This window comes from Phalaenopsis equestris, unplaced genomic scaffold (genome assembly GCF_001263595.1).
Source record: "Phalaenopsis equestris unplaced genomic scaffold, ASM126359v1 Scaffold000002, whole genome shotgun sequence".
NCBI classification, from domain to species: Eukaryota; Viridiplantae; Streptophyta; class Magnoliopsida; order Asparagales; family Orchidaceae; genus Phalaenopsis; species Phalaenopsis equestris.
In genome coordinates, this window is record NW_018164444.1 from 18723195 (window position 1) to 18740510 (window position 17316).

The 17316-nt window shown below is 34.3% G+C and overlaps 1 protein-coding gene across 3 annotated transcripts; it reads left to right on the plus strand.

Annotated features, from left to right (window-relative positions):
- The first annotated feature begins 776 nt into the window (after nt 1–776).
- On the plus strand, nt 777–9397 carry LOC110018027. 3 transcript variants are annotated; one of them, XM_020715239.1, is made up of 4 exons: nt 777–913; nt 1025–1120; nt 7410–7468; nt 7573–9397. In XM_020715239.1, the coding sequence occupies exon 4, from the start codon at nt 7573–7575 to the stop codon at nt 9145–9147; it is 1575 nt and encodes a 524-aa protein (XP_020570898.1). In that variant the 5' UTR covers nt 777–913; nt 1025–1120; nt 7410–7468; the 3' UTR covers nt 9148–9397. The 3 variants fall into 3 exon arrangements, with proteins under 3 accessions (XP_020570898.1, XP_020570900.1, XP_020570897.1); XM_020715241.1 differs by having other exon boundaries at nt 1029–1120; XM_020715238.1 differs by lacking the exon at nt 1025–1120.
- Nucleotides 9398–17316: the final 7919 nt, after the last annotated feature.

Below are 17316 nucleotides of genomic sequence, written 5' to 3' on the forward strand. Positions count from 1 at the left end.
GTCAAAGCTTAGGAGCCGAACACGAACACACTTTGAGCTCGAAATATAAACAAGCCGAACACGAGCGAGCCTCGTTTGCACCCCTATTTATAAATATAAATATCAAATATTGGATATTAGATATGTAAACATATAAAAACTTTGTGATATGAATGCAAATTTTCCTAATTTTAATTACATATAACTAGATAATATAATAAAATATTTTTATCATTTCCATTTTCTTTTATTTAACGTCAGACAAAAAATAAGTCTTTCTTTGGGCCCGTTTTGATTCTCATCTATCAATGGCCATGTTATTGATCGTAAGTTAGTGCATTAAAAATTAAGAGCATTTACATTTATACCCCTCCATTTTAATATTTACATGCAAATTATTCATATTTTTAACACATCAAAAAACCTTCATTACTAACATTTTGAAAGTGAAATATATTTTCATAAGTATAAAAATTTAAGTGCTTTGCATGCAAATACATCAAAATTAAGGGATAAATATGTAAATTTCTCTAATACTTATTAAGTTAAATAAGACTTTACATATTAACTAGTATTTTGTAAAAAAATAAACAGGAGGATTAATAATTCAGCTCAAAATGAAAAAAAAAATCTGGATAAAAATAATATAATATAAATAAGTTATAATCATTTAATTTATTTAAAAATAAGCATAATATGCAATTATATTGCACCATCTCGAAATAAATTAATTTTACATAATTAATTATAAATAAAAATTTTCCTCGCCCGAACCGATTGGGCCCGTACCCATCGGGTGGGCCGACCACCGAACATCTTAAACCGGTAACCAGTTCTGGAGGAACTGGAAACCAGAAGAGGGAAGGCAGCCCGAGAGGAAGACGACGACGAGGGAGCTCTCGCAGACAAGAGCTACGTGGAAGCGGAGTCTAAGGTAACTCTAGATTGTGCAATCCGGTGCGGACCTTCTTTTACCTATTCGTTATTCTTACCTTCGTTCCTTCTCACCATTATCCTCATGTTCTCCTCCGATTTATTCGTTAAGGAAGTCAATGGAAAGAATCTTGTTAGCTGAGGAGCTCGCCGGAGTTTAGGGGTTTCCATACACTTCCTTGATCTTTTTATTACTGAATTTGTTGGGGTAGGTTTTTCTGAGTTGATTAATTATGCGTAATTATAGTTGAGATTATCTGGAGTGTATATTGATTGGATGGTTGGCATGGTAAGGGAGGAGGTTACATGTTTCTTGTGGATTTATGTGTTTGGGTTTCTTGGGTAGCTAGATTGGGAAGTTTCTTTGTCGTTGTAAATGGATGTAACGCCTAAAATTGCCTCCAATTAAATTATCTGCATTTTGTTTTCATGAATTGTGGCCTAATTATGTACAAATTTAAATTATTTATTCGTCAGATTGGATGTTAAATAAATGGAAAATGAGACATTGAAACTGGTTAATACAAGTGATAAGAGATCTTACTATTTTTTATTATTTTAGATGTGTTAAACGTGATTAGAAGTATGTCATACGCTAAAAGCAGGAACTGATGCATCTCACTTTGAACATTCTTCATAAGCATATTCATAACCAATACGAAGAAATTAGGTATGCTGAAACATGATCTTGGTTATATGTGAAGCTATAAATAAAATATTAAAATGCTACTTTGAGTAATTGTTATGATTAGATATTTAACGAAGAAATTCTTTTGAAAGTGCACGATGAATACGTTAATGAAGTATATTGTAGATTGTCCCATGATAGTGAATCGGCATTATCTTCGAAGAAATTGTATAATGATAACCCTTTAGGCTTGATGAGATGCTTAGTGAAATTTAGAAAACTATAGATGCAGTTGCAATGGTTGGATTGACAAATATTTTCAATGAAATTTTAAGGACCATGCGTTTTGGTACATAAAGCTTACTCTTAGATGCAATCATAGCGTTCTTGAATAAATTTTCCATGATTTGTACCATGTTTCATGTTATATTTGTTATTAATTACTTTCAAACTAATTATTAGTGTTTAAAGTGTCATTTTTCATTCGAGACAAATTGGCATTTTTTTTATTTGTTCCAGGGTAATTTTATTATTTTGAACAAGATCATATTGTTATAAATAGTGCCCGAAGACATGTAGTTTCGATGTTGATAAATAAAATTTTGAGTTGTAGTTCCATGGATTTCAATCATATGCTTAGCGATTCACTTTTTGTATTTTGAAGTTTCAAAATACCTCACCTTAAATTAGATAATTAAAGTGCTAGTCATTATAAAGGAATCTAACTTTTGAGTCAGATAATGAACTTCTAGAAGAGATCAATCAACCTAGATATGTAAATAATTAAAAATTATATTGTTGCAAGAGATTCATTGGTTTTTTTTTTTTTTACCAACAAGGTTTATTTATGAAGACAATTTTGGAATTAAGCTAATTACTGAAAATATAGAAAGCAGAAAACAGAAAACGGATTTTTTAATGATTTGAGATGGCACATGAATGACTAATCAAGTGCCACAAGAAGTAATTTAATGCACATCAAAAAACACATGTCAGAAGCTTGTTGAAGCTTTTAACAATGCATATTTACTAACTTTTGTGAGTCCCTCAAAGAGTTCTTAATTTCTATAAATCAATGATTAACTTAAAGTCAATAGTTTTTCCTATGGAGATACTTGCAAAGGATATTTAATTTGAGGTAAGTTGATTTATGCTTTTGCACATTACATAATTCTCGTTGATGAGACATTTATAAATATGGGAAAATTAACGCAATCCATGAAAAGGTTTAGAGGATAAATTAATTAGGATTAATAGAGTAAGTTTAAGTTACCCCTGCTTTATTCAGATTGATTATGATATGCTTATGTTGATACATCCCTTTTATTATTTCATTTTGATTAATCATGATAGTTCATTGACATTTGTTTTATACAATAATATCCAATTTTCTAACATGGAACTACAAGATAAAAAAACACGCCCCCCCCTCGTGTTTATGTGGGAGGACAGGATGGTGCATTTGTATGATTGAATCTGAGATTCCTGGACATTAAGATCTTTAGCAATGGGATTTAGTAAGATGAACGTTTTTCAAATTATATATTTCATTCGCTTGTATATGTTAGAGATGTTTCAATTAGCAATGATTATTATTGTTGCTGTTTTACTTATCCGATTCATCAAAACAGAATTGGTGAGCATGGGTGATAAAAGTCATCCTTTTCATATAATTTGCAAAGTGAAGGAGCTATCATTGATAGATTGCTCCTTTTTATAAGCCAAGACTCATAGATGTTTTGTATCTGATGAAATAGGCCAATTATCATGTTTATATTGGAAATGTTTAATGGTAAGCGAACAATTTATTTTGTGTTATATTAGTTATAATCGTTTTCACAATATATGAAAGATACTTTCTCATTTACGATGTAATTAGGATATTATTTTGCATATGGGTAGAGCTGTGGCATGTAAATTTCTAAGCATCTTTCATATTTCATAGAAAATTTAGCCCCCCATTTCTGAGATTTTGTATTTGAAAATTTTATTTTATACAATAATATCCAATTTTCGGCCATTCCCCACCCACCAAAAACATCGCTGGTTAATTTCAACAGTTTAATGGTTTGGGTCGGCCTAGAGATTGAAAGCTTTATTTACAACTATTAGGTTTTGAGTTCAAGGCCTAGAACATACAGCTGCATGACTGATTTAATATATATATATATATATATATATAATAGTTTGGTTGGGTGTCTTATAAATTTGCAATGCATGCATATCGTTTGAGCAATTATATATACCATTAATACCATCAAAGAAATAAGCACAACCTTAAACCTGAACATTCATATAAATTATCTGCTAAGCAAAGAATAAAAATCTTACTATTACATGGATCACCTGAGGAGGTCATCAAGTCACTTAAATACATCATATATCAACAAGGAAATCACAGAAAATCACCATTCACCCACCGACATCTAATTCGTAAATAATTACTATAAATGCTTGCCATTTTAATTTCTTTTTTAATCTTCAATGATTTCACAAAAGAACACCCTTTTTGAAAAAGAAAGTATAGCACAGCACGTAGTAAACTCAGTTGATTGTGCAAGCTTATGATATGCTCAATAGTCAATTAATAAATTTATAAGACAAACACATGTTATCATGAAAAATAATAATTAATGCCACTTGTGAAACAAGGTAGGGATGTGTCACTGAGATTTGCATGAATGGTGATAATAATAACTCATCGTAATAATCAAACAATGCCTTTTGAATAATTTCAATATACTATCAGAATGCATTTGCAAAACATGGTTGATGCTTCTTAGTGAACCCTTCGATTCTAGTATGAGCCTGTTTGCTTCAGTGGGATCTATTGCGATGGAAATTTTATGTCTCTAGAAAGGCTTCGATTTAATTAGAAATCAAAACAACATCGCGGAATAAAACCACATTGATTCGAAAAAAACTGGAATAAAATATTCGAATTGAAGCACCAAAAAAAAAATGCTAAAAAAAACAGACCAAGATTTAACATAGAAAAAACCCATGAATGGGAAAAAAATCATGAAGTATGAAATTCAGAAAAGTACATAATACGCTCTCAAATCTTCTCTCTACAATAGATGGATCTTATAGACTTTTGCTCTGAAATCTTCCTCTCTATCACACAAGATAAAAAACACGTTGAAATCCTCCTCTCCGATATTTGTCTCCTTCACAAGACTTTGGTTGAAAGAATCACACGCGAGAGAGTCTATTTCAAATTGCTTGAAATCATAAATTAAGAATTGTTTCAGGACTAACCTTTTGGCGGCATGGTCTTGCTGCGTGTGGGCGTAATTATTTCTCCCGATCGAGAAGACAAACGAAATGACAACCCTTGGCAGTGTGGTCACGCCCATTTCGGCGTAGTTATGCCATCAGTGTAGCTCCGTCTATTTCGTGCATAGCTACGCCAAGTCCAGTGCATACTTTGTGGCTGTGTTGCAGGCTGTCGTGGGCTTTTTTTGGCTGTGGGTGCTTCAGGCCCACAACATGAAAATTTTTCACTTGGAACATGATAGCACCAAACACCTATCACTAAATTTGCATCTTCGTTTTTACATCTTCATAGTCATGTATCATGGTGTGGCTCACATTCGGTCTCAATTATTATGGACTCCAACTTAAAACAAACATAACTCCAGTTTCTTGATAACCACCATCTTCATCAACACGTTCGCAAGATTCTATGTTGTGTGCTATGTATTGTGAAGTCAAAGCATTACAAGCAGCAATTAAGGCTGGCACATAGGCGCCAACCATGGGAGCTTAAGCGCCCCATAAGAGCGTGGAACCTTAAATATGCTTCCAGACTGTTTCAGAGATGAGATTTCTTTTCAGACTTGGAACATGTCTAACTTCTTAAGCTTTCAGGCTGTTTCATTTGACAACTTAATATCCAAATCACTATTTTCTACGATATTGCAGGCCTTATTGTTTCTCAGATAAACTTTCCTAGATCAACACATCTTTAATGAGGCGTGGTGAAAAGAGACCTAAATTTACTATCCAAGATTCAACGTTGATTAGAGATAACACCAGGGAGTCACATTGGTATTCGTTGTTGCAGATATTTGTAGAGATATTCTTTTTTTGTCCTCCACCACTAGATTTCCTTGAAGCTTTGTAGTTCTTCTTAAAATGCCCTTTATTTCCGTAATTTCAATATTCTCCTTGTCATTTCGTCTCTTGAACTAGACATTCTATTTCTGGACTTGAATCTATCTCTGCCCGTATTCATATCCAAATTCCTTCATCTATTTTCCGTAATCAACGCAGAACCTTAAAATTAACTGTTTGCTGACTTTTTGCTAACATTTTCATTCAACATCAACCTTACGATATCATCGAAGTTCAACTTTATATTCCCAGAAGAGTTACTTATTACCATGATCAAATCATCTGTCGTTCAACAATGAAGATAGTATCAATAATACCCTATCCTTGTCATCAAACCTGATCCTTATAGAACACAACTGACGAGTTATATTGTTGAAATTGTTTAGATGTTCTGCGACCAAACTGTCTTCCTTCATATTCATATTGAATATCCTTTTCATCAAAAAAACTTTATTTGAAGCAAAAAATTTTTGTACATTTTTGTTAGTGTCGTCGTGAGATCCATTGTAATTTTTTAATTTATTATATTGAATGCAACAGACGAGGAAAGTAATAAATGGATCAAACATAGAGTTGTTCGAACCAACACCTCTCATTTCTCCATGATCATTGACTTAGGCTGCTTGTTGATACTTTATAGTGGCAAATATATTTTTTTCTGATTTTACAAATCCGTCACTTGCATCCTCTAAAAGGCAAAGTTCGTCTCACTATACTTTTCTTTTTTGTACCTTGCTTCATCGGTCATTAGTCTCACTTGAATCAAAAAACTCTGTTCTCATACCACTTGTTGGAATGAAAATCTTATACTTCTACTGGGCTTCGATCCGGTTAGAAATCAAAACCACATCACGGAATAAGATCACACTGATTCTAGAAAAACCGGAACAAAATATTCTAACGTAAGCACAACAACAAAAATAAAATTATGAAAAACACACTAGGATTTAACTTTGAATATGGAACTTTTTTCCATACCTTTCCTCTCATTCTCACAAGAAAAATAAAAAAAAAACACGTTGAAATCATTCTTTCTAACACTTTTCTCCTTCACAAGATTTTTGTTGGAAGAACCGCATGAGAGTGTGTCTGCTTCATCGCTCAAAATCACAAATTTAAGAATTATTCCAGAATTAACCGCCTGGTGGCATGGTCACGCCGTGTATGGGCGTAATTATTTCTCCCTCTTAGGAAAAGGCACAAAACGAGCGACCCTCGGTGGCGTAGCCACACCCATTTTGGCGTGGTTACGCCGCCGGCATAGCTAAGCCTGTTTCAGGCATGGCTACACTAAGTCCAGTGCAGGCTTTTCCACTTTGTGCTGCAGCTCTCGCTGTGGGTGCTTCAGGCTCCGCAGCTTAACAGGATCCTTTGATCCAATAGTGACAACCTGGCGATTGCATTTACAAATCCATAATAGTAATTGAAGATACCCATCAATCATGCAAAACATAGGGGATGCTTCTCATGCATTTCATAAACAGTTAGAATGTATTCATAGCATGCTTATTTAGAATTTAACACATCATTTGCGCACACAATTTTTGTACATAGTTATAATAAATACTAGATATTTTTAGTAAACTTGAGTGTTTTAAATACAACTTGATGATATTACACAACACTTTTGCTTGAGACCTGAATTTAGATCAGATACAAGCTTAACTTTTTTAATGCAAATTTTATTTTTAACTCCTAGCCCAATATTTCTGTAATTTCCATTTTTAAATTCTCTCTTTTGGTTTGCTAGGTCTGCAACATCCACATACAGCTTCCTGCTCCGTATCTTTTCCAGGTTCAACCATCGCTGTAAGTCAGTCTTTAGGGAGTTAATGGCACTTGGCGGACTCTATTTTCTCCACATAGGTTAAAATGTTTTATCTTATTTTCTCTCATCTCCTTCTAATTTGTAGATGGATGCTGAATCACATGAATTATCTCATGGATATACGATTTCATTAGAAGATCTGCAAGAGAACAGAGGTGCAGTTCATCACTCTGAACTTCTGGAGATGCAATGCATGGTATGCAGAAGAACTTTCATTCCATGGATTGAAATAAATGAAGGACTAGATCATTCAGGCATATGCAGAGACTGCAAATCCTTGGTTTTGGATGATAATGGCATAAGCTTGACTTCTCGAAATCCTTGGGGAAGGCAAAGGAGAAGAAGATCAAGGTATGGGAGTTCAGAATCAGTGGAAAGTGTGTTCTCACAGCAGTTCTCTCACCTGATCGGTTTGGCAAGGCAAAATCGGGATCCACAACAAGACGAGGACACAACGGCTGGCATCCATCATCATCCAAGTTACACTTACAGGAACTTGTCAAGAAGGGGACGTAGAATGAATTCTGATACTGATAACGATAGTATCGAGCGCATGGACTCCATGTTCGGTGAAACCGACTCGCATGTAAGTTTCAGTGCTTACGGAGGCGATTCCGATGCTTCCGTTGATGTGCATAGTATAATTGATAGGGAAACACCAAGCCCTCTAGATAACGAAAGCCGTATGCACACCGACACAGACATTGATCCTATGCATGCTGGTCTAGACCAATGGACTTCAGATGACCAGGCTGATTATGGAGCATGGGAGGAGGTTAGTGTAATGGAAACTTCCATGCAGCTTATGGAGCCCCATGGACGTATCCACGAGACTAACAGTTTAGATGGAAGTACCACGAGCCCCCAAAACAGTACCTTGATTCGTTGGCAAATAAATCCCGTCGATCTCTTCACCGATATAGACGAAATAGACCTTTCTCCTTTTACTGGGAATTTAGGCGACTATATGGATGCACAAGGCTTTGAGGAGCTTCTCGAACAACTCGCAGAAGCCGATAGCTCAAGGAGAGGAGCTCCTCCAGCCGCAGCTTCTTCTCTGCGCAACCTGCCTCGTGTGATCATTTCAAAGGATCATGAGAAAAATGGCACTTTAATCTGTGCAGTTTGCAAAGATCCTCTGTCTATTGATGCCGAAGCTAGGCAGCTTCCGTGCTCGCATCTGTATCACCCCTCCTGTATCTTGCCATGGTTAAGAACTAGAAACTCCTGTCCTGTTTGTCGGTATGAACTTCCAACTGATGACTCCGAGTATGAGGAGGGAAAGCATAACAACGTGCGAAATGTTTTTGATGAAATGCGGCATCGGGTGCAGGTTGATGAAAGCTATTCTGATGAATCAAGTGCTTTGGGAGACGAAGCTGATGAGCATCGTCACCATATCGAAAATCAATCTGACATGGATGGCAATGATGAAGACGAAGGCGGGTCGAACCATGGTGGCAATCGACGATGGCTTTTAATTGCCGCAGCTCCGATTGTGACTATTGTCGGTATCGCTATCGTAACATGGGTGCGGAATTCCATAGCTGGGGGAAGGATTCATTGTGGCATTGGCGATCGTGATGCTCAGCAATCTCGTGGGTCTCATGGTAGAATGGCTCATGCCAGTAGGAACAGGACATGGTGGTCTCTGTTTTAGACTTCAGATCACTTGGGTTTGGATCTCCTTAAAAACTCCAGCTGTTATTCTAACCAGAAAATAAACAAAAATGAGCTGCAGAGATTGGCATTAGCATTTTTTACAGGCTTGTTAGTGTCTGATACAACATTCTGCGGTGGTTGATGAAATTAATTAACATGAATTGTTTGTCTCTTCAGCTTTTTCTTGAATCGTTTTTTTTTTGGCATTTACATGCATATCACCCAATTCTTATGTATTTACATATCTATCACCCAAAACTTCATCTTTTACATTTATAATGCCCAAATCATTCATATCGTATCAAAAATACAACTATCTTGACCTTTTGAAACTAAAATACAGCTTTTAATGGACTTTATGTGTTAGCTATGTAAATACATGAGAATTGAGTATGTATGTGAATCGTCCTTGTTTTTCCTCTTCGTGTGACCGATTACGCAACGCGGCGGTATAGCTAATAGCTGCCATTGTTGTGGGACACTGAACTAGGTTCTGTAAAGCTTAACGCAACACCGGCTGTTATTATAATAGCAGATAGAGTCCAATGCAGCTATTTTGGGTAACATTCTTCTTCTAATTCTGTTTGCTTGCTGTTTTTAGCTTTTCCAGGTGAGGAAAATGTGAAGCAGATCAGCTAATGATGACTATTTCTGTATTGATGGAGTGAAGAATGACAACATGGGAACCAATGCCTCTCTCAAAGGAAAAATTATTCCATGCGGATCGGCGTCCGCACGCAGCCGCGGACGCCGATCCGGACCGTAAATCACATGATTTACGGTCCTGATGTATTTCGGTGGGCCCCACCTAAAATTTTTTATTTTTTTTTTTTAAAAACGGAAATAATCCTGACCGTAGATCACCGTGATCTACGGCCAGGATCGAACACCGCATGCAGAGATGCATGCGGTGTCCGCACGCAATAATCCCCCCTCTCAAAGGTTATAAAAATTACAATATCATCTTTTAGCTTTTTAATTTCTTTTATGTTGTTTTTTCCAATGATTTTTATATTTTGAAATATGTGACAAAACTTAATAGGAAGACTTGTATATATTTAAAACAGTGTGTCTATATTTATGAAAATGGGTCATAAAATGATAAATATAACGTGCAATTAGTAGATAAATAATAAGAAATTTTTTAATATAAAATATAAATATAAAATTTTGAATATTTTTACTAATTTATAAATAAAGTCTTAAAATAATATATTTTGAGTATATTTATATTAATATTTTTTGAAAAAAAAAATGAGCAAATTGACAAATTCACAAGTCTGAGTTGAGGTTGGCTTGAGTTTGGTTTATTAGCTCATGGAGTTTAGCTCTTGAGTTGCTTATCCAGCTGAGTCCAAGCTAGTTCACAAGTCATTTGGCTTAGATGGTGCATGGCGATGGACTGTAATGACTAAAAAACTGATCAAAAGTTTAATCAATTTCTTATATAGAGAGGGAGGGAGAGAGAGAGAGAGAGAGAGAGAGAGAGAGATTTGGACATGAGCCTACTTAATTTAAATTAGCCCTCACAGCTTATTGCTTTATTGGACATCATAAACTTTATTATTTTATTTTAAATTAATGTGATTACATATTTGAGCATAAAATATAATGATGCTATTGAAAATTTTAAAGGTTTCATATAAATTATAAACTCTTATTTGAATAAAAAGGTGCTAAAATTATCTCTTAGTTTTAAGAGGAGCAAAGTGTCGAAATAGTTTCAGATTATTTATATATGATCATTTTAGTCCTAAAAGTTTGTGTCGAAATAATCCCACCATTTAAATTGTGGTTGAAATAGTCCTCAGATAGAACAATTAAACCTCAATTTTAAAATAATCAGGAACAATTTTACCCCTTCTATAAATTCAAGTATTAAAACGACCTCACGTGAATAGTATTTAATGCACGTCGAGATAGCCCAAAAAAATTATTATTTTTGTCAGATTAAAATAAAATTGAGAATTAATTTAGCATTTTTATAAACACTGAAATTAACATGGGCTTACGTAAACGAAAAATTATTGCATACGGACATCGCATGCACAGATGCATGTTGTCCGATCTACACCGTTGATCACCGTAAATATGTATTTCGGTAGGCCCATATTTAAAAAAAAAAATTGATCAGACGCGGAGATCGATAATCGAAGATATAGATCGGACACCACATGCTCAGTTGTAAGTTAGATATCGTAAACGTAAGTGAATCTTAGATAAAATTACAATTGATTGATTGATTTATTTTTATTTCAAGTCTTTCTAAGCTTTTTTATTCTTACTCAATTTAATTTCACCTCTCAGTTCAGTAAAAAAAAGAAATTACGTGCTTAGTCATCAATGCGGGATGGTTGTAGGTAAACTGCTATTCATATTTTATGCATTTGCTAGCCATCATTGTCCAATTGCATGGTAATAGTGGATCAACATTTTTTTTCTCTACAATATATCTTTTATTCCTTTTATGTGAAGCTCAAATAAATATATTGTGACTTGAAGCTTTGATTAGATGGAATATCCTGAGGTGAATTCCTTAATTAGATGGTCTCAAAGTCAATTTGTAACTTTAGGATTGATCTTGTCCACCTATCGAGTTGAGCCTTGATTTACTTGATTAGTATCCAATTATATATATAGTGATATTTAAGTTTTTAGCATTGCAAGAGAATCTAACACACACACGGATGATAGAATAGTAGCTTGAGGAAATACAAATATTTTTTTTACGTGGAAAATCCTGGAAATGAAAAAGGATAACGAGGTCTAGCTTAGTCAAATAATTCACTATATGATTGTAAGTGCATGAGTACACTCTTTTTCTAAATTAGAGAAAATGGAATTACAATGTTAAGAATTACATATTTACAATAATAGTTTAGCTATAAAAGTCATAATTGGGCTACAACAAATGTAGTTATTGATTGTAATAGTAATAGTTGGTCGCAAAGACATATTTGATTGCTACAAAGATAGTAGTTTATCGTAAAAGTTGTAGTTGGTGGTTGCAATAATGGTCTTAGACGATGTTTGTAGTAGAGTGGTTGGCCATAAAAGCTGCAATAGCACCAGCCGATCACATGGATCGTAGTTAGTGATTGCAATAACATCAATTGGCCACAAAGATTGTTATGGGAAGCTACAGTAATAATTGGCTACTTATGTCGTACTTGGTAGCTGCAATAGTGTCAGTTAGTCAAAAAGGTCATAGTGGAAAGCAACAGTAGTAATTGATCATATATGTAATAGTTGGTCACATAAACTATAGTTGATAGTTGCAATAACATTAGTCGGTCACAAAGGCCGTAGTGGGAAGTTACATTAGTGTTTGGCCACATAAGTCATAATTGGTAGTTGCAATAATAGTAAGTCATATAATCTGTTGTTGGTAGTTATATTGATAACTGGTCAAATAGGTCGTAGTTGATCACATGGGTCGTAGTTGGTAGCTACAAGAGCGTTGATTAGCCATAAAAACCATAATGTCAAGTTGTAGAAGTAGCTAGCTGCATAGGTTGTGGTTGGTTGCAATAGCATTTAGCCATATAAGTTGTATTTGTTCACATAGACTATAGTTGATAGTTGCAATAGCGTCAATTGACCATTTAGGTCTTAGTTGGAAGTTGCAGTAGCAGTTAGCCATATAAGTCATATTTAGTCTCATAATCAGTACTTTGTAGCTACGGTAATGTCAGTTGGCCACAGATGTCGTGATTGAAAAGTGCAGTAGCAATTAGTCACATATGTCATATTTGGTAGTTGCAGTGGTGTCGGTTGGTCGCAAAAATTGTAGTTGGAAATTGCAATAACAATTAACCAAGAAGGATATAGTTGGTCATGTAAACCATAGTTGGATTTCAATATAAATATATCAAATTTGGAGTTCATTTGACAATTTAATAGATGATCAAAATCTTCAAAAGTGTTTAATGATTTGATTTGAACCTGATTGAATTCATATCTAACCAATTTGGTATTATTTGGTTCGTTTTGTCGAAACGATCAACTTGCTTATAAAGTTGTTAAAACGAGGGCTCTGGAAAATCGTGAATTTAAATTTGGAATATTTATTGTTAAAAAAAATTCATTGAGATTTGTATATATATATATATATATATATATATGGGGTGGCCAATCCCATGGGAAGGAGCTCTTTTTTGTCCGGACTCCTGACGTAGCTCTACGTGCGACATAAGTTATTCTTAAGTTATTTTCAGGTTATTTCTGGGTTATTTTCAATAATGTCAAAATAACCCAGAAATAACCCGCGGTTTTTATTTTTGGGTTATTTCTTGGTTATTTTTGTATTATCTTGGTTATTTTGGTATTATTAAAAATAATCCAGAAATAACCTGAAAATAACTTAGAAATAACTTGATCTGCGCGTAGATTTACGTCCGGAGTCCGCACAGTAAAATTTTTGCATGGGAAGGGTATCATTTTGTGGCGGTGGATATGAGTCATATTGAACTTTCTTCTTCCTACCTCATCAAGTAAAAAAATTAAAATTTAGGAGTTAGGAAGGTAAATACATAAAGAATCGTGTGGCATGCAGTAAATCTTGAATTGAACACACTTTCCAACCTACCAAATGTGCGAGGTGTTACCACGCTTACCGCATCAATGGAACGCAGTAGCTACAGAATCATATTTTATTCATTTGAATTTTAGATTAGCTGCGGTTTTTTTATTTTTCTAGCTGAATAAAATATTAGTTTTACATAAAATAGTCAATTTCATTTAAAATGCAAGGTCTACTCCTGTGCAGTATTGACTAGAAATCTGTACCTGCTTATATTTTTTTGTATCAGCATATCTAATTTCATGCAATCAGGTTAATATTTCCATGGCTTTGTTGTGTCCAGCACAAATAATATGGACAAATTGAAGTCACATTTGTCCTTGAATCACACCCAACAAATCAAACATAAACAATAGAGAAAGAATCGGTTGGCTTTTGATTAGCAAATTACTTCTAGGTCGGCCGACCCTTAAGAGGTCGGTTTATGGTTGTTTGTTTGCCCGATTGCCTCTATTCGGTCCATCGCTATCGTCTGATTGTTCTTGCTCCGGATAACCTGCATTGATTTACAAAATTCATCTTTCGATATGTGTCTTATTTCTAGGAATTCATGAAAAATACAATCCAAAGTCTTTTTTGTGTTATCGACTATTAGATCTTTGGGTGGACAAGATTAATCAAAGCAAAATTAATTAAAAATTGTAAAATAAAATATTTTATTCTTAAATCACAATGAATTTAAAATTGTTGGAAGAAAAATTATTTGATTGATTAAAGGCATGTTTATAAAACCCATTTCAACATAAATTTAATAGCTATTAGACGTACTTTGATCAAAATCTTACTAGAATATTATATAACCAAACTTTTCCCCGAATTTTATTATCACTAAGTTTGGCACATTCCTAGGCCCAATCAAAGATGTCGGAGGTGCCTTGTATTAAATTAATCATAATATTTGACGCGCCACCAACAAATTTTCATCATCCCACAGAAATCTCAAGGTGTGATATGGATCTTGAGGCAATCTTTTGAGCAAGAAACACTCAAAATTTGATAAAAAATCATCTGGAAATTTTATTTCAGCGAACTTATAGTCAAGCTGACTGATTCGACGAAACGGACCCAATGGTACCAAATTTGGTCAAATTTAAGTTAAATCAAGTCCCGATTAAGACTTTAGACCTTATTTGGAAGTTTTCTGGATGCATTTGTATGGTTAGACAGATGTCAAATCCGACGATTTCATAGTAGAATTGAGCGTCTCGACAAGTTGAATCCAACGAGCCCAAGATCGCTTAATTCAAACATCATCATGACACTCAAATGCTTATCAAACAGCGTCATATCAAAGCAAATTCTCCGAACAATCTGATCAAAATAGTTAATATTCTTGTATTAATTGTACCCAAAACATCATCATGACACTCAAATGTTTAGATTAATCTTGTAGTTAATATTCTCTCATGAGAAAAAAAGGAGTTTGAAGCTCGAAAATGAGTTTGAAGCTTGGAGAATGAGCTGAAGTTTAGCACAGCTCCTGCCGTCGTCAACTACCGTCAACCACCGCCAACCGCCATTGATCGTCGTTAATCCCCACCGACCACTACCTACGGTTGCCACCGATCACCATCGACTGCCGCACACTTCTTACAACAAATTCATTCGTGCGCCAATGTTGTAACTCCGACGAGTGCTCAACCATTTCCCACCCGCGGGACAATGAACTATACATGTAATATTCAGTTTATAGTGGATTTCTTCAGCTGGGCTACACCCTGTAGTTTTTTTCTTTTTATAGGATTTCCACATAAAAACTTCTAATGTCACTACAAGTTATTTTACCTCTCCTAAATGTTCGTCGAATCTTCATACCACGCGTAGACGATAATACACTACTCCACCGTCGCAAAATATTTAGCCCACATCAATATTAAAACTAATGTGATAACATAATTAATAACTATCAACTTTATAAAGTTCTTAAAACTCCACAGAATCTGTTTGTGATACTTTTCTATCTACTTAACGATTCAAATCGTCACCACAACTTCATTCGGAGAAATTACTTGTTTCTCAAAAATTTAGTGAGGAGAAGCTAATTTTTTTCAGCCTGATCAATTAAAATATAGTGGCCCTAAAAAATTCATTAGCTAAGTTTATATATATTTATATTTTTATTATAACTTATTAAAAAATATTTTTGCAATTTTACAATTTTGTTTTGAACAAATACTCAGTCGTCACGTTAATAGTAAACGCTTTATTGCTTTCAAACAGCTATCATGCGCGTGTGCAGCATAGTTTTTGTGTGTGAGGAATTTGAAGTTTTTAAAATGGCAATGATTGTCCTACTCAATCAGTGGTATCAAATTAATAATCTAAAAGTCGGCCACCTTACACGAATTTATTTGACATACATATTTATTATTAAGTTACCCATCATAATAAATATAACTCTATGTTACATGCGCTCTTGCCTCATGGGTGATAAGTTAGAAAGTAGTTATCTTGTTAGTCGCAAAACCTCTTTGACATGAGTTTGATTCTTACGAAAAATAGAGAGCAAAAAATTAAGAAAATTTTAGGCTCATTCGTATCGACCATTTGTGGTGGATTTCAAGTCTCTCCAATTTTATTGAGATTTGAATACCCCGAAAACTTTAGCCATTGCCATAAACCATTAATCGCTTGCCCTCAACATCGTTAACAGCCGCGCTGCCCACCGCTATCATCCGCCGCCCGTGTCGTGGCTAATTTCACTAGCCACTTATTGTCGATGTTGTTAGCCACCTGTTGTACATTATCGGCCTTACTATCACTATCTATCGGCATGTGTTGGTTCCAGTATCATATTTTTTTTAAAAAAAATTAAATATAAAATGTAATATTCAAAATTTAATTCAGTTCTAATTAAATAACTAACATATTGCATTTTAAAATACTTTTTTTTTTTCATACGTCTATTTTTCACAAGCCAAATCATCGCTTAAAAGAACCAAATATTTAAGGACTAACCGCCTATTAGATTTTTCTTGGTTTATCTATTTTTTTTGTTAAGTACTAATTACAAATCTACAGATGCCATACGTTTACTATTGAAGAATTATTATTTTTTTTTTCATAAGAAAATATAATAACATAGGTACGTACAGCTACGAGTGTAAATGAGTCTGACACGAGCGAGCCCACGCTCAACTTCTGTTCGGCTCGTTTATATTTCGAGCTCAAAAAGTGTGTTCGTGATCGGTTCGTTTGCTTAGCGAGCCGAACACAAGACGTTCACGAACAAAGATGTTAAGGATTGGGATAAGATTTAAAAATCATTTGAATCTAAATTAATAATTTTTATTCTATTTTCTTCATTAATACTTTTAATTGATTATAATTCTTTTTAGCTTTGTAGTCAATTAATTTTTTTAAAAATACTACTCATCAAATATATACGAGTGGAACACGAACGAACAAATATTTATTCATGTTGTTTGTGTTTGGCTTGTTAACTTAGCAAACGAGCCGAACACGAGCTGTTCGCGAACAACGAGCCGTTTTGACAGCCCTACGTACAACATGTATATTCGAATGACCCAAATGTAGGGTAATTTATAGAGTAAAAAACATATATATATATATATATATATATAT

Coding starts and splice junctions, on each gene's coding strand:
- LOC110018027 (XM_020715239.1), top strand. CDS start 7,573: ATGGATGCTGAATCACATGAATTATCTCATGGATATACGATTTCATTA.